Below are 23100 nucleotides of genomic sequence, written 5' to 3'. Positions count from 1 at the left end.
GTTGCGCCATTCAAAACACTTTATTCTTTATAAGCAATGCAATGTTGTACGATGCAATCAACCCATCATTCTCCTGTTTACTAGTTTCCTGGAGTAGCGTGTTGAATGTTTGTATTTACTTTTTGAAAGAGGAGCTCAGTTGTAAAAAGTATGATAACGGCTTATCCTTCTCAGAATGCTTTGCATCAAAGTGATACTTCAAGCGTGAAGGTTTCATTGCTTCATTGGTCAATGTTTGATGGCAAAAAAGCTCATTAATAACTGACAGTTCTGAGGAGAGGAAATAAATCCAAATGACAAATAATCACTACTGTACTGTCGACAAATTTTCTTAATTGAAGATATCAGTAAAGTGAAAATGTGAAAACGAATTTCTACAGATGGTGTCAGAAAAGCAGTATGGTATTCCCAAATAGAAGCCAATAGAGCAGAGTCAGATGACAGGTCTTTACTGGAGCAAATACGGATCTAGTTCGTTTGGCTGCCAGTATTTCAAAAATTAAAGTTTATCAAAAATTTTTAAATTTGGCACATTAATGTACCTTCCCAAGCTAAATTGCTGGAGTTATTCAACTTTTCCCAGAAAAATGTTTTTAAAAAGTTGTAGAGGTTTAAAGTTTGATCGTTTTCACCCAGTCAAGAAACACGATTTCAAAGCTGTCATTTTGTGCATGACTGCACATTTTGTCAATGACCTGAAAATAGCATTTGTGTTTTGATATGAAACCACAGAATTACACATGACATATAACCCCTCATAAATTTTTTTCTTTGGATTTTCAGGAAATTTTTGCAAATTTGAATTCTACACGCGGGACTTCATACGATTATGCCAAAAGAAAAAATTTGTAGTAGAGTGTGATTTAAGGCCTAGGCCTATTTGGCTGCTATTTTTAGCACGCATGACAACCATCTCAATGACTGCAACAAAAATATTCAATTGATAAACAAGTCCATGTTTTTAATACAAAGGAATGTCTCATGCAAATAGTCAAATCGATAAAAGTGCATCCTTATTCTAGGCATGCCTAGATATCAGTAAATGCAGACTTAATTTCTAAAAATTCATTGCCAGCCACAAAATGTTCATATTGCTCACCATTTTCTAGAAATTCGCCCACTTGGAAGTTGAAATTGCCCACCAGTGGGTGATATTGCCCGCTTTGGGAAGCTATGGTCTAAACTGACTCTCTCCCTAATTAATTGGGCTATGACCCTCTCCGTGACTTTCATTACCTGTCCAACAACTTGATACCTCTGTAATTATTTGTATCTAATGCATCACCTTTACTTTTGTAGCAGTTGACTATAGTGCTGCTACAACAGTCATTGGGTATGACTCCTTCATGTATCACCTGATTGACTATATGAGTGACTAGATTATAACCAACACCGCCAGATATTTTAAGCATCTCTGCTGTGATTCCTGATGGGCGAGGGGCTTTCCCTGTCTTCATACTCTTAATCGCTTTATCTACCAAGGTACTGTCAATTCGGATAGCTAGTCCCTCTGTTGGGTCGACATTCAACAGACTTTCTTTCTCCCATTCATTCCCTTCATTTAGCAACCTCTCATAGTGGCGCCTCCAAGTCTCTCTCTTTGCAGCCTCATTAAATGCACATGAGCCATCATCCATGCGGACACATTTCTCTCCTATGACATCACAATTCCCTCTCACACACTGTCTTGCAACACGAAACACTTTAAGTCTTTGGTTTTCATGATGCCAAACATTGGCAATTTTTTTCTTATTTGCTTGTTTCTGACTAAGCCTTGTCTAGACATCACATGATGGTTGTAAATGAGTATCATTGTCATTCATACAAGAGAGGTTGTTTGTTTTCAGTCTTCTGTAAAAAAAAAAACATGTCTACCCATGGAGAAATATTACCTTGCTGGGAAACAGGTGCAGGTTGGGAGCAGGAAGAGAATCCAACTGTTGAAAATTCTGCCTCAATAGTTTCTGATTGATTCATGTAAGCATGGAAAAGTAGACATTAGATAATAATAATAATAATAATAATGATGATGATATTACTTTTGTAAATTTTATCTAAACACAATCTAAACACTTTCTAAACACAATCTATATGTAAACACAATCTAAACACAATCTGCTCCATTGAAAACCTATTCAGAAAGTTAAAAAATACTCATACTGCACTGCTTATGTTAATTAACTTCCTCTGTATCTGATTCTTACTCTCTCTCTCTCTCTCCCATTCGCTCTATACCAAATAAAATGCGACTGGAGAAATCAACCACCTAACTAATCAACATTTATATTGGCTATTATGGTATTATCAGCATATATATATATATATACATATACACACACATGTGCATATGCACATGCACATGTATGCACACATACACTCACACATGCATTGGCAGAGTCATGAAGAGTACTGGTTAGAATACATTGCAGTATTTGTTCTGACTCTCTGTTCTGAGTTCAATTCCTGCAGAGGTCAACTTTGTTTTGGTAAGGGTCAATAAATACCACACCAGTCAATCAAGCAGCAGTGTTGATTCTTTCTCTTAGTCTTTTTCTCTTTCAGAATTGATTCCATTTTTAATGTTTCTTTTGTTTCATTTCACAGTGAAAACGAGAGTGAAGAAGGAGAAGACATTTCAGAGATTGTTGGTGGGCAGGCGAATAAATCTACATTTGAACTACGGCAAGAGAGAGTGAGTATTTTATGTAGTGAATATGTCTGGTAGGCTGGTGGGTGTGTATGACTGGTAGATGAGTAAGTATACTGTGTAACAAAATTTTTATCTTTCTTTTTGTCTTTGGTGAGTAAGTGTTATTTCCTCTTTGCTTCTATCTAGAAACCAAAGGAAATCACTACTATTCTCTTCAGACTTTGCTTTTGTGACCTACACATCATTGTTTTGAAACTGACCTATTTTCCATTACATTTCAGACAGATTCAGCACTGAGTTGCCAAAGCAGAAATATCGTTATAGCAAATATTTTGCTCAATATCACAGATTTGCTTGTTAGTTGCTTGACCTTAACCACTTGAGCATGTCCCTTAGTGGCTGACAATATGTGCATCTCTGATCTTGAGCAGGAGTAGTGGGGGGGGGGCATCATAGCCATGTGTTGAGAGGGATTCTTTGGGGTTAGAATAAACGTAACCAAAGAAAGGTTTGAAGGAAATATTAGCCATTTGTGATACTTTCTAGGTGCAAGCAAATACGAAATAACAGTTGCTACCCAAGGACAAAAAGCATATTACATTGTGTTATATGTGAGTGGCATGGTTACTGTATATGACTAGTTGACTGAAGATAATTACTTTTTAAAGTTATCTCTACAGGTTTTGTATAGAAAATAGAACCAACACTGGAAGTTACAACATCTCATATACAAAATACATCTACGTAAACAATGCGATTGAAGATAGAAAAATTGGTAATGGGTGTATATGCATATTTCAGGAGTTCTTGCTCCTTCTTCAGTGACACATCCAACCAGTAATTAATATGTATGTACCTGTTGCTAGGAATGTGTTTAAATTGGTCAATCCAGTAAACTTAGTGGCTATTTAAGCAATGTGCTTGTGGATCGTCAATGGGTTGGATGTAGTGCTGAAGAAGGAGCAATAACTCCTGAAATATGCATATACGCCCATTATCTATTTTTCTAATTTCAATCACATTGTTTACATAGATGTATTCATATACGAAATATAAATTTGAGTGCTGGCTCTAGTTTCTATAGAAAATCTGTAGAGATAACTTACAAAAGTGATTGAATCGCACTGCTAACACAGGTAGAGCACAGTATTGACTTATAAGCCTTTGATATATTTGGTAGTATATTACGGTTGCATGACGAAATATGGTGTCCTTGCAATACTAATGATTATATTCTCACTCCAATGTCTAACTATTTTACTCTGTCCCTGATCCATTGCCAGTATCATCTCTTCTTGAAGGTTTTGCTCTGGCAACCCACCACTACCATCTTGCTTTTTTTCTCTGATACTTCCACCCACCCTTATATAAATGTTGGGTAGCTGTATCTTCACCATAGCAACACACTTCTGCTTGTCCCTGGCATAATATCTCCTCTCTACCTTCTCAAATACTCACCAGACCTAGTGAAGGGGACTTTTCCCTTTCTTTCCTTGATCTGCAAGTTACTTGGCAACCTCACTAGTTTCAGTGGCTTGAAAAAAGCACCCTGTACACATTGTAAAGTGCTTGGCATTAGGAAGGGCATCCAGCCATAGAAGCCATACTAAAGATGACACTGGAGCACACTGCATCCCTGTGTCTCACTGGAATCCTCTCAAACCATCCGATCCATGCCAATATGGAAAAAGAACATTAAATGATGAGGACAGGTGGACATGTATAGCTGCTAGATTGACTGTATATGGTAGTTTAGTGAATACGTGTGATTAACAGACTAATATATATGAGTGTTTGACTAGCAGCTGTGTATAATGTGTATATGGTTATTAGACTATTAGCTGTATGTGACTGGCAGATTAAAGGCTGCTGAACACTGGAGGAGGTTTGACATATGGTGACTGGTTTACTTAATACTGTTTATTAGCCATTTCTAATTGTATATGATCATTAAACTACATCAGTGGCAATGGTATAATTACAACAATGGCCGCAGAACTGATGGTGTTTGTTGACACTGGTTTCAATGTTGATGATGATGATGATAGCATTGATATTGAAGGTTTCTTTTTTTGTTCATTTTACTGGATTTGGAGAAAGGAGCACTGCATATGGCCTTTGCAGTGAGATTGAGGCAGTTAATGTTCCTTTTGGACTTTTTTAAAATCAAACTATTATGATAATGAAGATGATTATTGTAGTAGTGATGACATGGATCACAATAATGATGATAGTGATGACAATGAAGACAATGATGATGATGATGGTGGTGATCTTGGTAATCATAATCTTCATTATCATCATAATGACTTTTGTTCAATTTCATTTTGTAGTTGAAGAACAAAATTGCTAAGCTTGAAAAAGCAAGTGTTTCTGAGAGTCCCTGGCAACTGAAAGGAGAAATTGATGCTACTGCCAGACCTGAAAATAGTCTTCTAGAAGAACATGTCCAGTTTGATTCCACCTTGAAGTTACGTAAGTATTTTGGGCTTGAGGAAAACTTTTTTTCTTTTTTTTAATTGAATATCTGTAAATAAATATATATATGATACACAGATTGGCTCTGTTGTAAGAGGTTTGCTTCCCAACCACACAGTTCCAAGTTCAGTCCCACTGCATGGCACCTTGGGCAATTGTCTTCTGCTGTAGCCCTGGGTGAGCCAAATCATTGTGAGCGGATTTGATTGACAGAAACTGAACACAGCCCATCACACACATATAATGTGTATGCATATGTTTGTGTCTCTTTGTCTTGACATTGCGTGGTAGTTGTAAAGGAGTGTCACTGTCGTACAAGCAGTGTCATTCATTTCCAATATTCTGCAACAACATTTCTAGCTTTGGGGAAATATTACTTTGATTGGAAACAGGTGAGGGTTGATGACAGGAAGGGCATTTGGCCATACAAAATCTGACCCATTCAAGCATGGAAAAATGGACGTTAATGATGATGATGTGTGTGCATGGCTTAGTGGTTAGAGTATTCACTTCACAATCATAAGATTGTGAGTTAAATTTCCGGCGACACATTGTGTCCCTGAGCAAGACACTTTATTTGGCTACCTTAAGATGAAGGAAGCTATGATAAGTTCTTGGACACCTTCACTTTGGAGGACCTCCATAGAGCATTCATTAAGTGGCTGGAGCAATACAACAAGTGCATTGAAGTCAGAGGACCCGACTTTGAAAGAAAGAAGGAAATTAGAGTTTTGTACTTCTTTGAAATTAATAAATGTCTCACCTGAAAAAGTCTCAGAACTTCTGGAATGCACCTTGTGTGTGTGTGTGTGTGTGTGTGTCTATATACACATGTATGTTTGTATACACACACACACACATACATGTATGTGTGTGTATATGTATATAAAATGTGCGTATATAATCAGATACTACAACACTCAAAATCTCTTAATATTTCAGCACCTGAAGTCACTGAAGAATCTACAAAGACCATTGAAGACCTCATTATTCAAAGAATCAAAGACCAAGTAAATTGTTAATTTGTTTTCTTCCTATAATTCTCTCTTGATCATAACCTGATCATATTTCTTAACAAAATACATTGCTTATGTTGTGTTTTGGTTAATAGTGGGGAAAGCATTCGCTGAGTTATTATGCTTACCATGCATGGTTGAGGAGCTTGCTTCCCAACTGTATGATCTTGGATTGAATTCCACTGCATGACACCTAGGGCAAGTTCCTTCTACTGTAGCCCATACCAACAAAATCCTTGTGAGTGGATTTGATAGACAGAAACCGAAAGCAGCCCTTTGTATGTGTATGTGAACTCTTGTCTAGACATAATGATGGTTGTAAATGAGCATCATTGTCATACAAGCAAGGTTGTTTGTTTCCTGTTTTCCATGAGAAACATATCTGGTAACAGGAACATAGTACCTAACTTGGAAACTGGTGAGCATCCAGTCATAAAAAATCTGCTTCAATAAATTCTGTCTGACCCATGCAAGCATGGAAAGGTGGACGTTAAATGATGGTGGTTGCTGTTGACAATGTATTTGTCCCTCTGAATAAAAGGGTAGATTGTTTGACTCGTGTATGAATTGTAATGCTGAATGGTAATGAGATGTGGAGAGCACTGAACGCAGAGGATATGTGAAGGTTGGAAAGAAATGAAGTAAGCCTGATCTGCTGTGTGTGTGGAATGTTGATGTGTATGAATGATGAGATATAAGGGGAACTGAGAGAAAAACTGGGCATATGAGCAGAATCAATTGTAGTGTGCAAGGCCGGTGACTATGGTGATATGGGCATGTAATGTGCAGGAGACTAATGTGGAAAGATCCAAGGGAAGAGTAAAACTAAGGAAGACATGGACAGAAGTGGTGAAGGATGATCTGAGGAAACTGAACTTCCACAAAACCGGTGACAAAAGATTGCAACAAGTGGTAGCTGTGTTGGGAAGAAAGACTCACACAAGCATGGAAAAATGGACAGGATGGCAGCTGATGTTGTTGTTATTATTATTATGATTATTATTATTATTATTATTATTAAGGTGCAAGCTGGCAAAATGCTTAACAGCATTTCATCTGTCTTTATGTTCTCAGTTCAAATTCCGCTGAGATCAACTTTGCTTTTCATCCTTTTGGGCTTGATAAAATATGTACTGGTTGAGTACTGAGGTCAATTTAATCAACTTACTCCCTCCCTTGAAATTGCTGGCCTTATGCCAAAAATTTGAAACCATTATTATTATTATTATTATTATGAATAATAATAATAAAGGTGGTTAGCTAGCATGTCTGACAAAATGTTTGGCAGCATTTCACCCATCTTTATGTTCTGAGTTTGATTTCTGCCAAGGTGAACTTTATTTTTCATCTTATCAGGTTTGATAAAATGAGTACCATTCGAGTCCTGGGTTTGATGTAATTGACTACTCTTCTTCCTCCAAAACTTCAGGTCTTGTGCCTATAGTAGAAAGGATTATTATTATTATTAAAGGTGGTGAGACAGAAGAATTCTTGGCACCAATTCTGATTCTTTATGTTCTGAAATCAAATTCAAATCAATTTTGCCATTTATTCTTCTGGAGTCAAGAAAATAAGTACCACTTGAGTATTGGGGTCAATGTAATCGACTTATCCCCTCCCCTAAAATTTCTGGCTGTGTGCTAAAATTTGAAACCATTATTATTATTAAAGTGGCATGCTGGCTGAATCATTATACGATGGACTAAATGCTTAGTGGCATTACTTCAAGTTGTTTATGTTCTAAGTTCAAATTTTGCCAAGACTGACTTTGCCTTTCCTGTCAGAGTGATCAAATAAAGTACCAGTCAGATACAGGGATCAATGTAATGAACTTGCCCCCTCCTTCTCTAATTGCTGGCCTTGTGCCAAAATTTTAAACAATTATTATTATTGAGTGAAAGAGCAAGGCATACTACCAAAGTGACACTGGGGTACAAATATACAAAGGCTAACATACCCTTCATGACTGCCTGTCTGATAAGGGTACACCAGGCACATGCATCATCATCATCATCGTTTAACGTCCGCTTTCCATGCTAGCATGGGTTGGACAATTTGACTGAGGACTGGTGAAACCGGATGGCAACACCAGGCTCCAGTCTGATTTGGCAGAGTTTCTACAGCTGGATGCCCTTCCTAACGCCAACCACTCAGAGAGTGTAGTGGGTGCTTTTACGTGTCACCCGCACGAAAACGGCCACGCTCGAAATGGTGTCTTTTATGTGCCACCCGCACAAGCCAGTCCAGGGGCACTGGCAACGATCTCGCTCGAAAATCCTACAGGAGCCAGTCAGGCGGTACTGGCAACGGCCACGCTCAAAATGGTGCATCTCATGTGCCACCCGCACAAGAACCAGTCCAGGGGCACTGGCAACGATCTTACTTGGCTTGCCGGGTCTTCTCACGCATAGCACATTTCCAAAGGTCTCGGTCCGTAGTCATCGCCTCGGTGAGGCCCAATGTACGAAGGTCTTGCCTCACCACCTCAGCCCAGGTCTTCCTGGGCCTACCTCTTCCACGGGTTCCCTCAACTGTTAGGGTGTGGCACTTTTTCACGCAGCTATCCTCCTCCATTCTCACCACATGTCCATACCAGCGCAATCGTCTCTCTTGCACACCACAACTGATGCTTCTAATGTTCAGCTTTTCTCTCAAGATACTTACACTCTGACGGGTATTCACATTGACATTACACATCCAACGGAGCATACTGGCTTCATTCCTTGCGAGCTTACGTATGTCCTCAGCAGTTACAGCCCATGTTTCACTGCCATGTAGCATGGTTGTTCGTACGCATGCGTCATACAGTCTGCCTTTTACTCTGAGTGAGAGTCCCTTTGTCGCCAGCAGGGGTAAGAGCTCTCTAAACTTTGCCCAGGCTATTCTTATTCTAGCAGCTACACTTTCAGCGCACCCACCCCCACTACTAACTTGGTCGCCCAGATAGCGGAAGCTATCGACTACCTCTAGTTTTTCACCCTGGAATGAGATAGAAGTTGTTTCCTGTTTGTTTGCAGTCTTTATTGCACCTGAACATCTGCCACAAACAAAAACTAACTTGCTAGTTAACCTGCCTTTGATGTTGCTGCACCTCTTATGTGTCCATAGCTTGCACCGGGTACATCTTATAGAGTTACTACCTACTCCTTTTCTACATACTGAGCAGGGCCATCTACCTGAAGGGGTTTGTGTTTTATCTACCTTCCTACTTATTAGGATTTTGGTTTTAGCTAGGTTGACTCTAAGGCCCTTCAATTCTAGACCTTGCTTCCACACCTGAAACTTCTCCTCTAGTTCTGATAGTGACTCCGCAATTAGGGCAAGGTCATCAGCATAGAGGAGCTCCCAGGGGCAACCTGTCTTGAACTCCTCTGTGATTGCCTGGAGGACTATGGTAAATAATAGGGGGCTGAGGACGGAACCTTGGTGGACCCCTACCTCTACCCGGAATTCATTGCTGTACTCATTTCCAACCCTCACCTTACTGGCAGCATCTCTGTACATGGCTCGCACAGCTCTCACTAACCATTCTTCTATCCCAAGTTTCCTCATTGACCACCAGATAAGGGATCGGGGGACCCTGTCAAAGGCTTTCTCCATGTCAACGAAAGCCAGGTACAGAGGTTTATCCTTAGCTAGGTATTTCTCCTGCAACTGTCTCACTAGAAATAAGGCATCAGTAGTGCTTTTACCTGGCACAAACCCAAACTGCATCTCATCTAAATTGATTCGCTCCCTAATTAGTTGGGCTATGACCCTCTCTGTAACTTTCATAACCTGATCTAACAGCTTGATGCCTCTGTAATTATTTGTATCTAAAGCGTCCCCTTTACCTTTGTAGCAGTTGACTATGATGCTGCTACACCAGTCATTGGGTATGACTCCTTCGTGTATCACCTGGTGCATCACCATCATTATTATTATTTATGTTCTGAGTTCAAATTCTGTCAAGGTCAACTTTGCCTTTCATCCTTTTGGGATCGATAAATTAAGTACCAATGAAATACTGGGGTCGATGTAATTGACTAGTCCCTTCCCCAATAATTTCAGGCCTTGTGCCTTTAGTAGAAAGAATTATTATTGTTATTGTGATAGCAGAGGAGAGGAATAGTGGTGGTGATGATGATGATGCTGGTAATGGTGGTGGTGGTGATGATGATGGCATGTTACCCTTTTATTTGCAGGCTTGGGATGATGTTGAACGAAAATCCAAGGTAGCCGTGACACCATTTGAATACAAGAAAGCTGTTGTACTCAACCAGGAGAAGAGTAAATTGAGTCTTGGAGAAATCTATGAGAGAGAATTCCTTCAACAACAGCAGGTAAGATAATCTTAACCCTACAAAGCAGCAGAACAAACATTTATAGTCACCATAGTTAAATGAATGTTGAACACAAAACTAAAATGTCTTAACCTTTTGGCATTCACAATTTCTCTGTCAACTGTAATGCTTATTTATTCACATTGTTTTTAATGTATCATGCAGCTTTGAGACTTTGATGCGATTATTTGACATTGCAGGGTAGGTGTGAAAAGTTAGATCTGGCTGGTTTGAACATACAACAGGTAGAATATTTTAGCTGGATATGGCTGGTTTGAATGCTAAAGGGTTAAAATAATTTAGTTCTTAGTAATATAGTTTCTTCCATTATTTTGGTAGTTATATAAATATTTATGTAAAATAAATTCAAATATTGATCACTTTTTACATATGTATGTGTACACACCCACCCACATATATGTGTGTGTGTATATGTATGTGTGTGTATATATATATATATATATATATATATATTTACTTACACACACACATGAACAATCTGATATTTTGCTGTTATTTCGGCACACTGGTACCATATACTCGAGTCTCCCTCGAAACGAATTTATATTGCTAGTGTAATGTACATGCAAATAGTGTAAAATGTATCTGTTGATGTGCAACAGCACTGTTCTTGTTCACCTGTGGGGTGATTCATTTTGAGGTATATAGTGTTTTGTAACACTCTATGTCTTAAAGGGACTTTTCTCAGTTTAAAAGCACTTAGACAAAATGCTTAAATTAAGTATTGATGACATCAATAATGTTTATGTTATAGGAGCTGCTTCTGTCTCAGAATTTGATGATTTTATATATATAGGTATCTGTATGGCTGTGCAGTTTAAGAAGTTTGCTTCCTATCCACATGGTTTTAGGTTCAGTCCTGCTGTGCAGTATCATGAGCTAGTGTCTTCTCTATTCCTAAGCTGACCAAACAAATGAGTGGATTTGGTAGATGGAAACTAAAAGAAGTCTGTTGCGTGTGTGTGTTGGGGGGTGTTTATACCTCCTCCTCTGGATATCTCATGATACAAGCAGCAATCCTTCCTTTCCAGTCTTCTGTGAAAACGTCCAATGTTGAGCCATTACCTTTCTTGGAAACAAGTGTGGATTAGCAACAGGAAGGCATTTAAGCATAGAAAGTCTGCCTCAACAAATTTTGTCTAACCTATGTGATCATGGAAAAGAGGACATTAAAATATTGATCAGGATAATAGCCACACACACACACACACACACACACACACATAGATGTGCCGAAAGTTATGCACCAAAACATTTGCCATTTTATTTATATTGTTGTAATTATTATTGTTATTATTATTATTATTTTTATTATTATTGTTATTATTATTATTATTATTATTATTATTATTATTATTATTATCATTAGCACGCCAGGTGAAATGTTTCGTGGCATTTTGTCTTGTTTTCACATTTTGCGCTCAAATTCTGCTGAGGTTGACTTTGCCTTTCATCCTTTCAGGGTCAGTAAATTAAGTACCAGTGAAATACTGGGGTTGATGTAATCAATTTATCCCTTCTCCCAAATTTCAGGCCTTGTGCCAATAGTAGAAAGGATTATTATTATTATTATTATTATTATTATTATTATTATCATTATTCATCATTTCATCCGTCATGTACAAGTATTTGTGTATTCATCATTATTTTATTTAAATATAAAAAGTGTTGTTTTTGAAATGTGCAGTATATATTAAATGGGTTTTAATCTTGGTTTGTGACTTTTGGCTCTCCCTGATATCTGATATCTATCTATATATATATATACACACACACTCACATTAATGTGTGTGTTTACAATTGCCTTCTATGAAAGTTACTCATTACAAGCATTGTTGTTGTCAACAAATTATTTGTTTACTTAGCACCTTCAAAGACCTGTGAAGTAAAAGATCCCTTACTTGAAAAACTGTCAAAGAATCTATGATAAGAAGGGTATCCATCTGTAAAATAATGCCTCAATGATCTATTCATCTAACCCATGCCAGCATCGAAAACAAACACAAAATTTATGTACAATGGGCTTCCTTTCAATTTCCATCTACCAAATTCACTTGCAAGAATTTGATTTATCTCAGGCGTTAATATTGGATGAAATGACTTGGGGCATGTGTTTTGACTCTTTACATTCCAAGATTTAACTCTGCTAAGGTCAAGATTGCCTTTTATCATTTTTGAGTCAATAAATACTGTATTTTTCAGTATGCAAGTTGAATTTTTCTGACCAATATTTACAACTAAAAAAGGTAGGCTGACTTATACACCAAGAGGACTTTGGAGGACCAAAAATTCCAAATGAAATGCAAGAGGATTTGGAAAGATAATGATAATATTTGAATGTTTACACTATATACTGCATCAACTAGTATACTGAAAAATACATAGGCATCATAGAGGAAATGACAAGAGACCAAGGCTTTGGGCAGTTTGCTGTGCTTGAGAAAAAACGTCAAGCTAAGTAAAATTATACATACAGACATGTCCTCTATGTCCCTCTGTTAGCTGAGAGGTCTTAGTTTTGCAGGTTCATGAGTGTTGGTGCCATGTGAAAGCACCCATACCAGTGCCATGTAAAAGTACCTGTGCAAGTGTCATGTAAAAGTGTCCATGCCATTGCCATGTAAAAGTCGTGTTTCAGGTGTCACGTTAAAAGCACCCTGTGAAATGGTTGGCATTAGGAAGGGCATCCAGTCATAGAAACTATGCCAAAACAGACAAAATGGTGCCCAAGCAGCTCTCCAGCTGACCAGCCCCTATCAAACCAGCTTGGAGAACAGACATTAAATGAGGATGATGATGAATTCCAATCCAGAACAGAATGTTAGAATAGTTAAAGGAATGCCCTGCAAATGTCTATTTCTGCCGTTTGTGTTCTGCATGAAGGTCTCATCTCCTGTCATCAGCGTAAAAAGTTATAAGCTTAGGGAATCCTTAAGCAAGTTTTTAGCTGATCACTATGCATGCCAGCAGACTAACTTTTATTTTAAGCCTGATACTTATTCTATTGGCCTCGTTTTTTGCCAAACCACTAAGTTATGGGGACGTAAACAAACCAACACTAGTTTTCAAGCAGTGGTGGGGGACAAACACAGGCACGCTTACTCACACACACACACACACACACACACACACATGACAGACTTCTTTCAGTTTCCATCTACCACTCACAAGGCTTTGGTTTGCCTGAGGCTATAGGAAAAGACACTTGCCCAAAGTGCTATACAGTGGGACTGAACCTGAAACCATGTGGTTGGGAAGGAAGCTTCTTACCACCCAACCATGCTTGCACCCATATATTAACAAAGTAATTTAAACTTTAAAATATTTTATAAGTGCCGGTTTGGCTGTGTGGTTCAAAAACCTGCTTCCAAATGACATGGTTTCAGGTTCAGTCCCACTGTGTAGCATTTTGGGCAAGTATCTTCTGTTATAACCTAGGGCCTTGTAGGTGAATTTGATAGAAGGAAACTGAAAGAAGCCTGCCATACATGTCTATGTGTGTGTTAATGTCTCCTTGTCTTGGCATCATATGATAGTTGTAAACAAGCATCACTGTCATATATGTGGTGTCTCTATTTCCACTTTCCAATCTTCTGTGAAAAACATGTCTGGCCATGGGGAAATATTACCTTTCTTGGAAACAGATGAGGGTTGGTGATAGGAAAGGCATCATCTGGCTGTAGAAAATCTGCCTCAACAAATTCCATTCAATGCATGCAAGCATGGAAAACTAAATATTAAAACTATGATGGTGGTAGTAATAATGATAATGATAATGTTTGTCCATCAGTGATGACAGGTCATCACATTGGAGAAGAAGATGGATCACAGTGCATCTGGGTGTGGCTGATCAGGCTCGGAAGGTTCTGCTGTGGGTTGGGCACTGGTGGTCTGATGGGTATGAAGGCAAGGAGTTGGCTCTGGACTTGTGCAGCTCACATTTTCTCTGTGTTCCTGCAATCCTATTCTGTTGGTAGGAGGTTGTACCTCTGTTGGAGCAGCTATGCTAGGCAGATTGGTCCTGTGTTTGCATTTCTCAGGTGTCAGGGTTGATCTGAAAGCACTTCAGTGAGGCTTTGAGTGTATTTTTGAAGCAGTTTTTCTGCCCACCATGGTGGCAGTAACGACAGTGCTGAAGTTGATGATGATAATGTTGGTGATGTTCTGATATCTTTTTTGCAGCCTGAAACAAATGACAAGGAGAAAGGAGAAGACCCATTACATGAAGAAATTGATAAAATGATGAATTCCCTTTTTCTGAAATTAGACTCCCTGTCAAACTTCCACTTCACACCAAAGCTGGTAAGCTACAAAGAGAAATCTCTCTCTTTTATGTATCAATGAGTGTGTGTGACTGCATTAGAGAAAACAAATTTACAATCAGCAATTAGAATTAGATGCAGGCGTGTCTGTGGTAAGAGGTTTGCTTCCCAACCACATGGTTCAGGGCCAACCAAAGCTTTATGAATTAATTTTATATATATATATATATATATATATATATGTGTGTGTATGTGTGTCTTTGTCTTTGTCCCCCACCACTACTTGATGACAGGTATTGGTTTGTTTACATCCCTGTAGCTTATTGGTTTGGTGAAAAAAAAATCCAATTGAATAAGTACCAAGCTAAACAAAATAAGTACTGGGGTCGATTTGTTGGAATAAATCCTTCAACGTGGTGCCCCAGCATGGCCACAGTCCAGTGACCGAAACCAGTTCAAATATAAAAAAAAAAATTGTTGAGGGCTTGGTGGTATGTCATTTGGTTTCATTAATTGTCAAAGCTGGTTTAAAACTGTGGAAATATAATGTAGGCGAGCCCTGGGTTCCCCTTCTCCCACTCAACCCATCCTATAGCACTTAAAAACAATGGGAGACACCTTTTGGTTAAGAAAAGAAAAATAATGTTTTGAAAATTTATGTATTTTTCAAACCCCTCCTAACCCACTCATTGGCCAATGATTTTTTTGCACAATGCACTTAAAATCGATGGGAGAAGCCTTGAAGGTTAAAAAGAATTGGGGAAATTGGTGATCATCATTATAATCTTCACTTCCTTTATTTTCAAACTGAACATAATTTGAAAGCAATAGTGAAATTTTTTTATATTAACCCAGCCATAAATCGTAAAATTTCAATGATTTTTGAAATTTTTTTTTTAATCATAGTTTTAAAATACAGACAGTCCAAATCTGCAATTTGTTTCTGTTTATTATTTCAAAATAATTTTTAGATAAAAAGGTGTGTAATTAAAGGGAGATTTAGCTGGTGTTTCTGGCACATCCCACGACCACCTGATACCCTCCTCGTTTCTTTATCACCTTGACATATATTGATGTTTTACAATATTTTTCTCTTCATAAACATATTTTATGGAATGATGACATTCATTGCTGAAATTTAAGCAACATCAACAAAAAAATTGTTATTTAAATCTTTAAACCCCCCCCCCCCCATTCTGCACCAATTGGGCCCATATGTGTGTATGAGAAAAAACATATTTACTCACAGGAAAGTACAAAAAATGTTATTTAAATCTTTAACCCCGACTCCACATCAAGCTAGTCCTTTGTGTGTGTGTGTGTGTAAGAAAAATCATTTACTAGCAGGAAAGTACAAAACAATTTATTTAAATCTTTAACCCACACTCTACGTCAAGCCAAGTCCATGTGTGTGTGTGTGTATGTGTAAGAAAAGATGTATTTACTTTCAGAAAAGTACAAAAAATTGTGTGTGTGTGTGTGTGTGTGTACGTAAAAAAAATATTTACAAGCAGAAAAGTATGGTATTAAAATAAAATATCTTTTACATACTTTTTTAAAAATCACTTTGTTGCACTAATGAAATTCCTTACACATGCATTTTTGTATCCTGCTGCAGCTTAGTATAGATAAATTAAGTAGCGGAGGCTTAATCAATGTGTTCACATGGCATACTTTGTGAGACTATCACAAAAATGCTCTCTCTCTCTGACTACTACCAACCCCTACTCTTTATAAGTGTTCAGCTTGTCCATTCTTCCAATCCCCCAGGGGTGTCAATGACTCTCGCCACAGCATGCATATACACACATTGACAAACTCTCACACTCAGTGTGAGGAATATACTTTTATAGAGGGTGAGACAGTGTACCATGAGAAAATATAAGAGACAGGCAAATAGGATGAGATCTGTTTCTTTACTCGTTTTGAAATTTTAAAATGAAGTGAAAATTTTCAAATTTGGCATATTGATGTACTTTTTCACTCTGAATCTCAGTTTGTAATTCATTTATTCCAGAAAATGTTTACAAAAATGTTACAGAGGTTTAAAGTTTGATCATTTTATCCAATCAGAAAGCAGGATTTGGGAGCTAAGCATTTTGTGCATGATAAGCATAAAATGAAAGTAAACATTAGAAGACAAAGTTTTAAACAAAATGAAGGCTATATGTGAGAGCTACTACATATACTGAGTTAGTGCCAAAGAGTATGGTAAAGCTAAAGAAAGAGATGGACTTACAGTGATAGAGAGTGTGAGATTTGTGAATCTAAAGGTTGAGTTATTTCTTGCAGCAAATTATATTTTCTTATTATTATTTACAGACAACATTGTCTTTGGGACACAGATTTCAAGAATCAAATTCGTTTCTCTCGAGGATACACCATTTCAGAGCTTTTTGGGCTAAACACATACATAACTAGATACACTTGCATTTATATAGTAGATACACACACACACACACGTTTGTGGGTATATTTGTGTGTGCTTGTGTGTACCTTTATCTCTGCATCACATGATGGTTGCAAATGATCATCATTGTCTTCTGAGCAAGGTTGTCTTGCATGTAAAACATGTCCAGCCATGGGGAAATATTACTTTGCTTGGAAACAGGTTAGAGTTGACCATAGGGAGGGCATCCAACTGTTAAAAATCTGCTTCAGGAAATTCTATTTGACCCATATAAGCATAGAACGTGGATGTGAAATGAGGATATATATATATGTGTGTGTGTGTGTGTGTAAAAGACAAGGCATAAATAAAGGTCATTACATAGTTTTCTTTATTATAGTAAATTTGATTTACAGCTGTTTCCAGTAGTCAATAGAGGTTCATTATTGATAGGTTTACTCAATCGGCCCCTTGATCGGTTGAGAAAAAAATTGAATGACCTAAAAAATTAAATGTTTTGCAAACAACTTGCACATGCAAGTGCTACCATTCAAGAACTCCACATACTGGAAGGCAGCAAGTGTATGGGGTCATCAGGAGAGAATGTGCGCTGTTTCAGGGCCTACCTCTCAACGGCATCAATGCGCACCATGAGAAAATATAAGAGACAGGCAAATAGGATGAGATCTGTTTCTTTACTCGTTTTGAAATTTTAAAATGAAGCGAAAATTTTCAAATTTGGCATATTGATGTACTTTTTCACTCTGAATCTCAGTTTGTAATTCATTGATATGAGGCCTCGCTTGCTAGATCAACTGGTTATTAAACATAGCTCAATATTCTTCTAGCCATCGATCAATGGGCTGAGTAAACCTATAATGACTACTGGAAACAGTTGTAAGTCAAATTTACTACAATAAGGAAAAATATGTAATGACCATTATTCATGCCTTGTCTTGTATATCATTCCATGTCAAAACCAGTATAATTGGAACACAGCCATGGATTTTAAATATAGAATGGTGATGAACTGTAACCTTGAGTAAGACACTTCATTTCACATTGCTCTAGTCCACTCAGCTGGCAAAAGTGAGTTGTACCTGTGATGGACTTGCATCCTATCCAAGATTGGGATGGGGTATATATATATATATATATATATATATATATATATCTTACTCTTTTACAAATTTCAGTTATTTGATTGCAGCCATGCTGGAGCACTGCCTTTAGTCGAGGAAATTGACCCCAAGACTTATCCTTTGTAAGCCTAGTACTTATTCTTTCGGTCGCTTTGGCCGATCTGTTAAGTTTCAGGGACATAAACAAACCAACAAGCGATGGTGGGAGGACAAACTCAGACACAAAAACACACACAAATAAATATATATATATGTATAAGGTTGAGGAGGGTATTGGATTTAACCAAACCCAAGAGGATACAGGTAATACCGAGTAAGTGCTGTATACCGACTAGTTTGCCTCAGTCGTTGTATGAACAGGATTGGGGATTATAAGTCGTGTATTAGCATGTGTATATGTAAATATATAAAAATAAAAAGATAAAGAGAGCAATGGTAAGGTTGGAGAAGTATTTTATGGATAGAGTCTTACAGCTGTTTCTGGGAAGATCCAGTACTTCCCTTCATCGGAGACAGAAAAAATAAAGTAATCTATTATTATATCCATAGGCGGATATTTTTAGTATGAAGTGGTAAAGAGTGTGATGTGCTGAAAAAAGAGAGAACAGTACTTGAAGTGTAGTTTCATTCCAGTAGTAAATATCCATGTAGAAATGGCCAAGTCAAGTGAAGGATGAGCGGTACCTCATCCTTCACTTGACTTGGCCATTCTTCAAGTAAACAAGCTAAAATCCATCGCAGTATGGCATATATTCACCTCTGCTATCTATGCTATATCAGCCTTCGTTCCAACATCTATTTCCGGATTATCCCCATAAGGATTACTTTACACGGATTTCTACATGGATATTTACTACTGGAATGAAACTACACTTCAAGTACTGTTCTCTCTTTTTTCAGCACATCACACTCTTTACCACTTCATACTAAAAATATCCGCCTATGGATATAATAATAGATTACTTTATTTTTTCTGTCTCCGATGAAGGGAAGTACTGGATCTTCCCAGAAACAGCTGTAAGACTCTATCCATAAAATACTTCTCCAACCTTACCATTGCTCTCTTTATCTTTTTATTTTTATATATTTACATATATATATATGTATATATATACAATGGGCCTCTTTCAGTTTCCGTCTACCAAATCCAATCACAAAGCTTTGGTTGGCTTGAGGCTATAGTAGAAGACATTTGCCAAAGGTGCCACACAGTGGGACTGAATCTAGAACCATGTGTTTGGGAAACAAGCTTGTTACCACACTGCCATGCCTGCACCTATGTATATGTATATATATATATATATATATATTTATATATATATATATATATATATATATAGATATATATATATATATAGATATAGATACACACACACACACACAGAGGAAGAGAGAGAGAGACTTGTAATTGTACTTCTGTACTATATTTATTGCAATTATATATTTAATTACTGTATGTTTATTTTTCTCTTTAATTAAAATGTGTGTTAATTTCAGCCAATATCTGAGGTGGAAATAGTGTCTAATCTACCATCTATCACCATGGAAGAAGTTGCTCCTGTATCAGTCAGTGACCTACAGCTGGCAGCGCCGAAAGAATTACTGGTAAGTAATTTATTTCATGTTTGTTTCACTTCTGTTGACATCCATCCCTCATTCACATCACATAACTTTTCTCTGACTCATATTTACCATAAACCACCCCTTTCTCCATTCATGACTTTCACCTCTACCCCCATCTAACCATCACTCCCTCCTGCCACACACCCTGGCAGCCTTTACCACCCACTCTTCTTGATTTTCTGTTCATACCCTCTCTTCATCTTCTTATACCTTAAGGTACACTTTCACACTATCTCTCTCTTTCCAGCCCTCCCCCGCCCAATTACTCCCACTTACCTTTATGTAATGTAAGGTAGCCATGTATCTTCTTTACAACAACAAACCTGTTCCTGTCCTCTCTGTCACATTTGCCTAAACAACTTTGTATAAAGCCACCTCCCTCTCTACTAAATTCCCACTCGAGTGTGTTAGTCTTGTGAGTTACATGGCAATTCCACTAGTGCTGGTGCCATGAGAAAATGCACCCAATACATTCTGTAAAATGATTGGCATCAGAAAGCGTGTCCAGTCACAGAAGCCATGTGAAATTGGACATGAGGACTTAACGCAGTCTTCCAACTCTTTGAATCCTAAACCATGCCATTGTGAAAGACACCTGTTAAATGATGATGATGATGATGGTATCTTTTGTCTTTTCTCCTTGTTTTAATCATTATTCTGTGGTCATGCTGGGGCACCATCTTGAAGAATTTTAGTCAAACAAATTGACCCCAGTACTTAATTTTTTATGCTAGAAGAAGAGGGGCAACTTTTTTCGAGGAGAAGGGAGGTTACTTTATGCTAGGAGAAGAGAAGTGACTTTATGCTAGAATGGAGGCAAAAGATGGGTAAAAGTATGAGAGAAGGGGTCAGGGCAGAACAGATTTCTTCCTGTTTAGAAGAAAAAGTGGAAGTAATTGAGTGGAGTGAGAGAGCAATGGGCAGGGGGTGAATAGGAGATGATTAACTATGCTGAGAAATAGAATAATGATGATGAAATAGTAGACAGGAGAAGGACAAGAGTAGGATAATTTTTGAATAGGTTGCAAAAATGAATAGAGAAGAGAGAGGTAGGCATAGTGTATGAGGAGGATGAGGGATGTATGGTGGAGGGAGAGGATAGTTGTTGACTTAATGGCAGGAGGTTGTAGTCAATGAAAGTCTGGGTGGAGAGAGCAATATTAATGGACGAAGGATGGAAAACAGGTAAAATGCTTCTGGGTAGTAAGGAAAATTGAGTTATATTTTTCTTATTTATTTGATTCTTTGTTTTTTTTTTCCTAGGAACCTCTCCAAACGACCCTGAAGGGAAAATCAGAGTTTTCAGCTGCTGACAAGAAACGTCAACGGAAAATGAAGAAAAAATTGTACAAATTGAAACAGAAAGAGAAAGAAAAGCAACAGAAAGCAACAGAAAGCTTGAATCCAAATTCAGAAAAGACTGCCAAAGCTGTAGCATTAAGGAAACTGGAAAAACAGAGTAAAGGGAGCAAACGAATAACAATTCTGAAGGTTGGTATTGCTTTGTTTTAACAGGTTTTTGGACTTTGACCCTATTGGGACAGGGCCTTCAATCATAAAATCCCTGTATTTATTTTAGTCTCCTTTTTTTTTATGGGTTTTTATTTATTGAATGTTTAAGTTTGACCCCCTTTTTACTATGAAGGGACATTATTCATTATATTGATAAATAAATACCTCCTCCATACACTTATAAATATTAAGCTGTCCCATAGGAATTTCCAGTTACCCTCTATGTACGAGGTCTGTAGCTCCTCCTCCCTCTCATCAAATTTTTCAGTGAGGATGTTCCTAAATCTCTGACCATGTGAAGGGTTCTTTAGCTTCCAAATCCTTCTTTTCTGGATTGATCTGCTTCTTGGTATCCTTCTGGCCTCGAGCCTAAAGTCACTAATGACTAACCTATACTGGGAGGTACATTCTTCACCTGGGAGGGTCTTTGTATTTAAGAGCAACCATGCATCTCGCTGTCTGGTGAGGATGAAATCAATCTGGCTAGCAGAGTCGCCTGATTGATATGTTATCAGGTGGCTGTCTGGCTTCCTGAAGCTAGTGTTGCAGATTAATAGGTTACATGCATCACAGAAATCCAGTAGCCTAGTTCCCTCTTCATTTTGGGAACCAATTCCATGGCCCCTGTGAACACCTGTGAAGATACTGGACTGCTGTCTGACATGCCCATTAAAATCTCCTGCCGCAAAGATGAGGTCATTGCCACTCATCTTTGAGGTAGCCTGTAGAAGGATATCATAAAAGTGGTCCTTCTGATCGTTTGGTAGGCCCACTTGTGGGGCATAGGCAGAGATAATTGTAGCTATACTATTCTGCAGGACTAGCCTGAGATTAAGCACCCTATTGCATACCCTGACTACCGCCATGGCCTTACCCACCCATTTCTCTGCAAGGAGTGTGCCTACACCCACTACTCTGTCATTGTTACCTTCCCAGAAGATTTTATACCTATGTGTCTTGCCTGTGAGGACCCTGGCTGAAGCTTCTCTCCACCTTACCTCTTGTATGCAGCATACATCAATGCATCTCTGTTCAAGCATCTCTACAATCTCACTAGACCTACTTTTCAGTGTGCCTACATAGACTGTGCCAACTCTAAAAACAGGGAAAGGAATGTGGGAAGAAACATGGGGGATGGGGATGTTATTCAGTGCCTGAAAAGAAGGTTTCCGTGTTTGTTTGATAGACATGCTACGACTGTTCTCACTTTCGACTTGTCATCATTCAAACATTCAAGCGTGTTAAGATTGTTGCCCCTACTGGGGGTAGGGGTAGGTGTTAACGGTGCTGTAAGTAAAAGCATTATGGACATTGGAAAAGCGTAAATTTAAGCATTCCTGGAGTTGCAGATATAAGTAAGTAAATCAATAAAGATAGATAAAGGAGGAGGAGGAGGAGAAGAAGATAATGATCGTGATGGTGGTGGTGATGATGATGATGATGATCAATATGCCAATGTTAGATTAAGTAGTTGAGCAGCTAAACTAGTTGCATTTGTCCCAGGGGAGAGAGAGGGAGAGGAAATTGCAGGTATGATAGAGTATACCACCAGTGAGGGAGGGGTTTTCTGGTGAGAGAAGAGAGATATCCGGTAATGGTGGTGGGAGAAGAGAGAGATATCCAGTGTTGGTGGAGGGAGGAGAGAGAGGAAGAGAGAGATCTAGTATTGATGGTGGGGGTGGGAA

At 38.1% G+C, this 23100-nt stretch overlaps 1 protein-coding gene across 1 annotated transcript in view; it reads left to right on the top strand.

Moving 5' to 3' along the window:
• LOC106873785 (U3 small nucleolar ribonucleoprotein MPP10) overlaps positions 1-23100 on the top strand; it is a 33818-nt gene that overhangs the window by 7866 nt on the left and 2852 nt on the right. The window contains exons 4-10 of the mRNA XM_089340582.1: positions 2605-2692; positions 4984-5125; positions 6071-6138; positions 10329-10466; positions 14670-14789; positions 19778-19885; positions 21167-21394. Of these exons, the coding sequence (XP_089196708.1) occupies positions 2605-2692; positions 4984-5125; positions 6071-6138; positions 10329-10466; positions 14670-14789; positions 19778-19885; positions 21167-21394 (892 nt within the window). The remainder of the gene's footprint in view (positions 1-2604; positions 2693-4983; positions 5126-6070; positions 6139-10328; positions 10467-14669; positions 14790-19777; positions 19886-21166; positions 21395-23100) is intronic.

The sequence above is a fragment of the Octopus bimaculoides genome, chromosome 23 (assembly GCF_046866305.1).
Source record: "Octopus bimaculoides isolate indiv1 chromosome 23, ASM4686630v1, whole genome shotgun sequence".
NCBI classification, from domain to species: domain Eukaryota; kingdom Metazoa; phylum Mollusca; class Cephalopoda; order Octopoda; family Octopodidae; genus Octopus; species Octopus bimaculoides.
The sequence above is the reverse complement of the archived record's forward strand: the minus strand, read 5'-3'. Positions and strand labels throughout refer to the sequence as shown.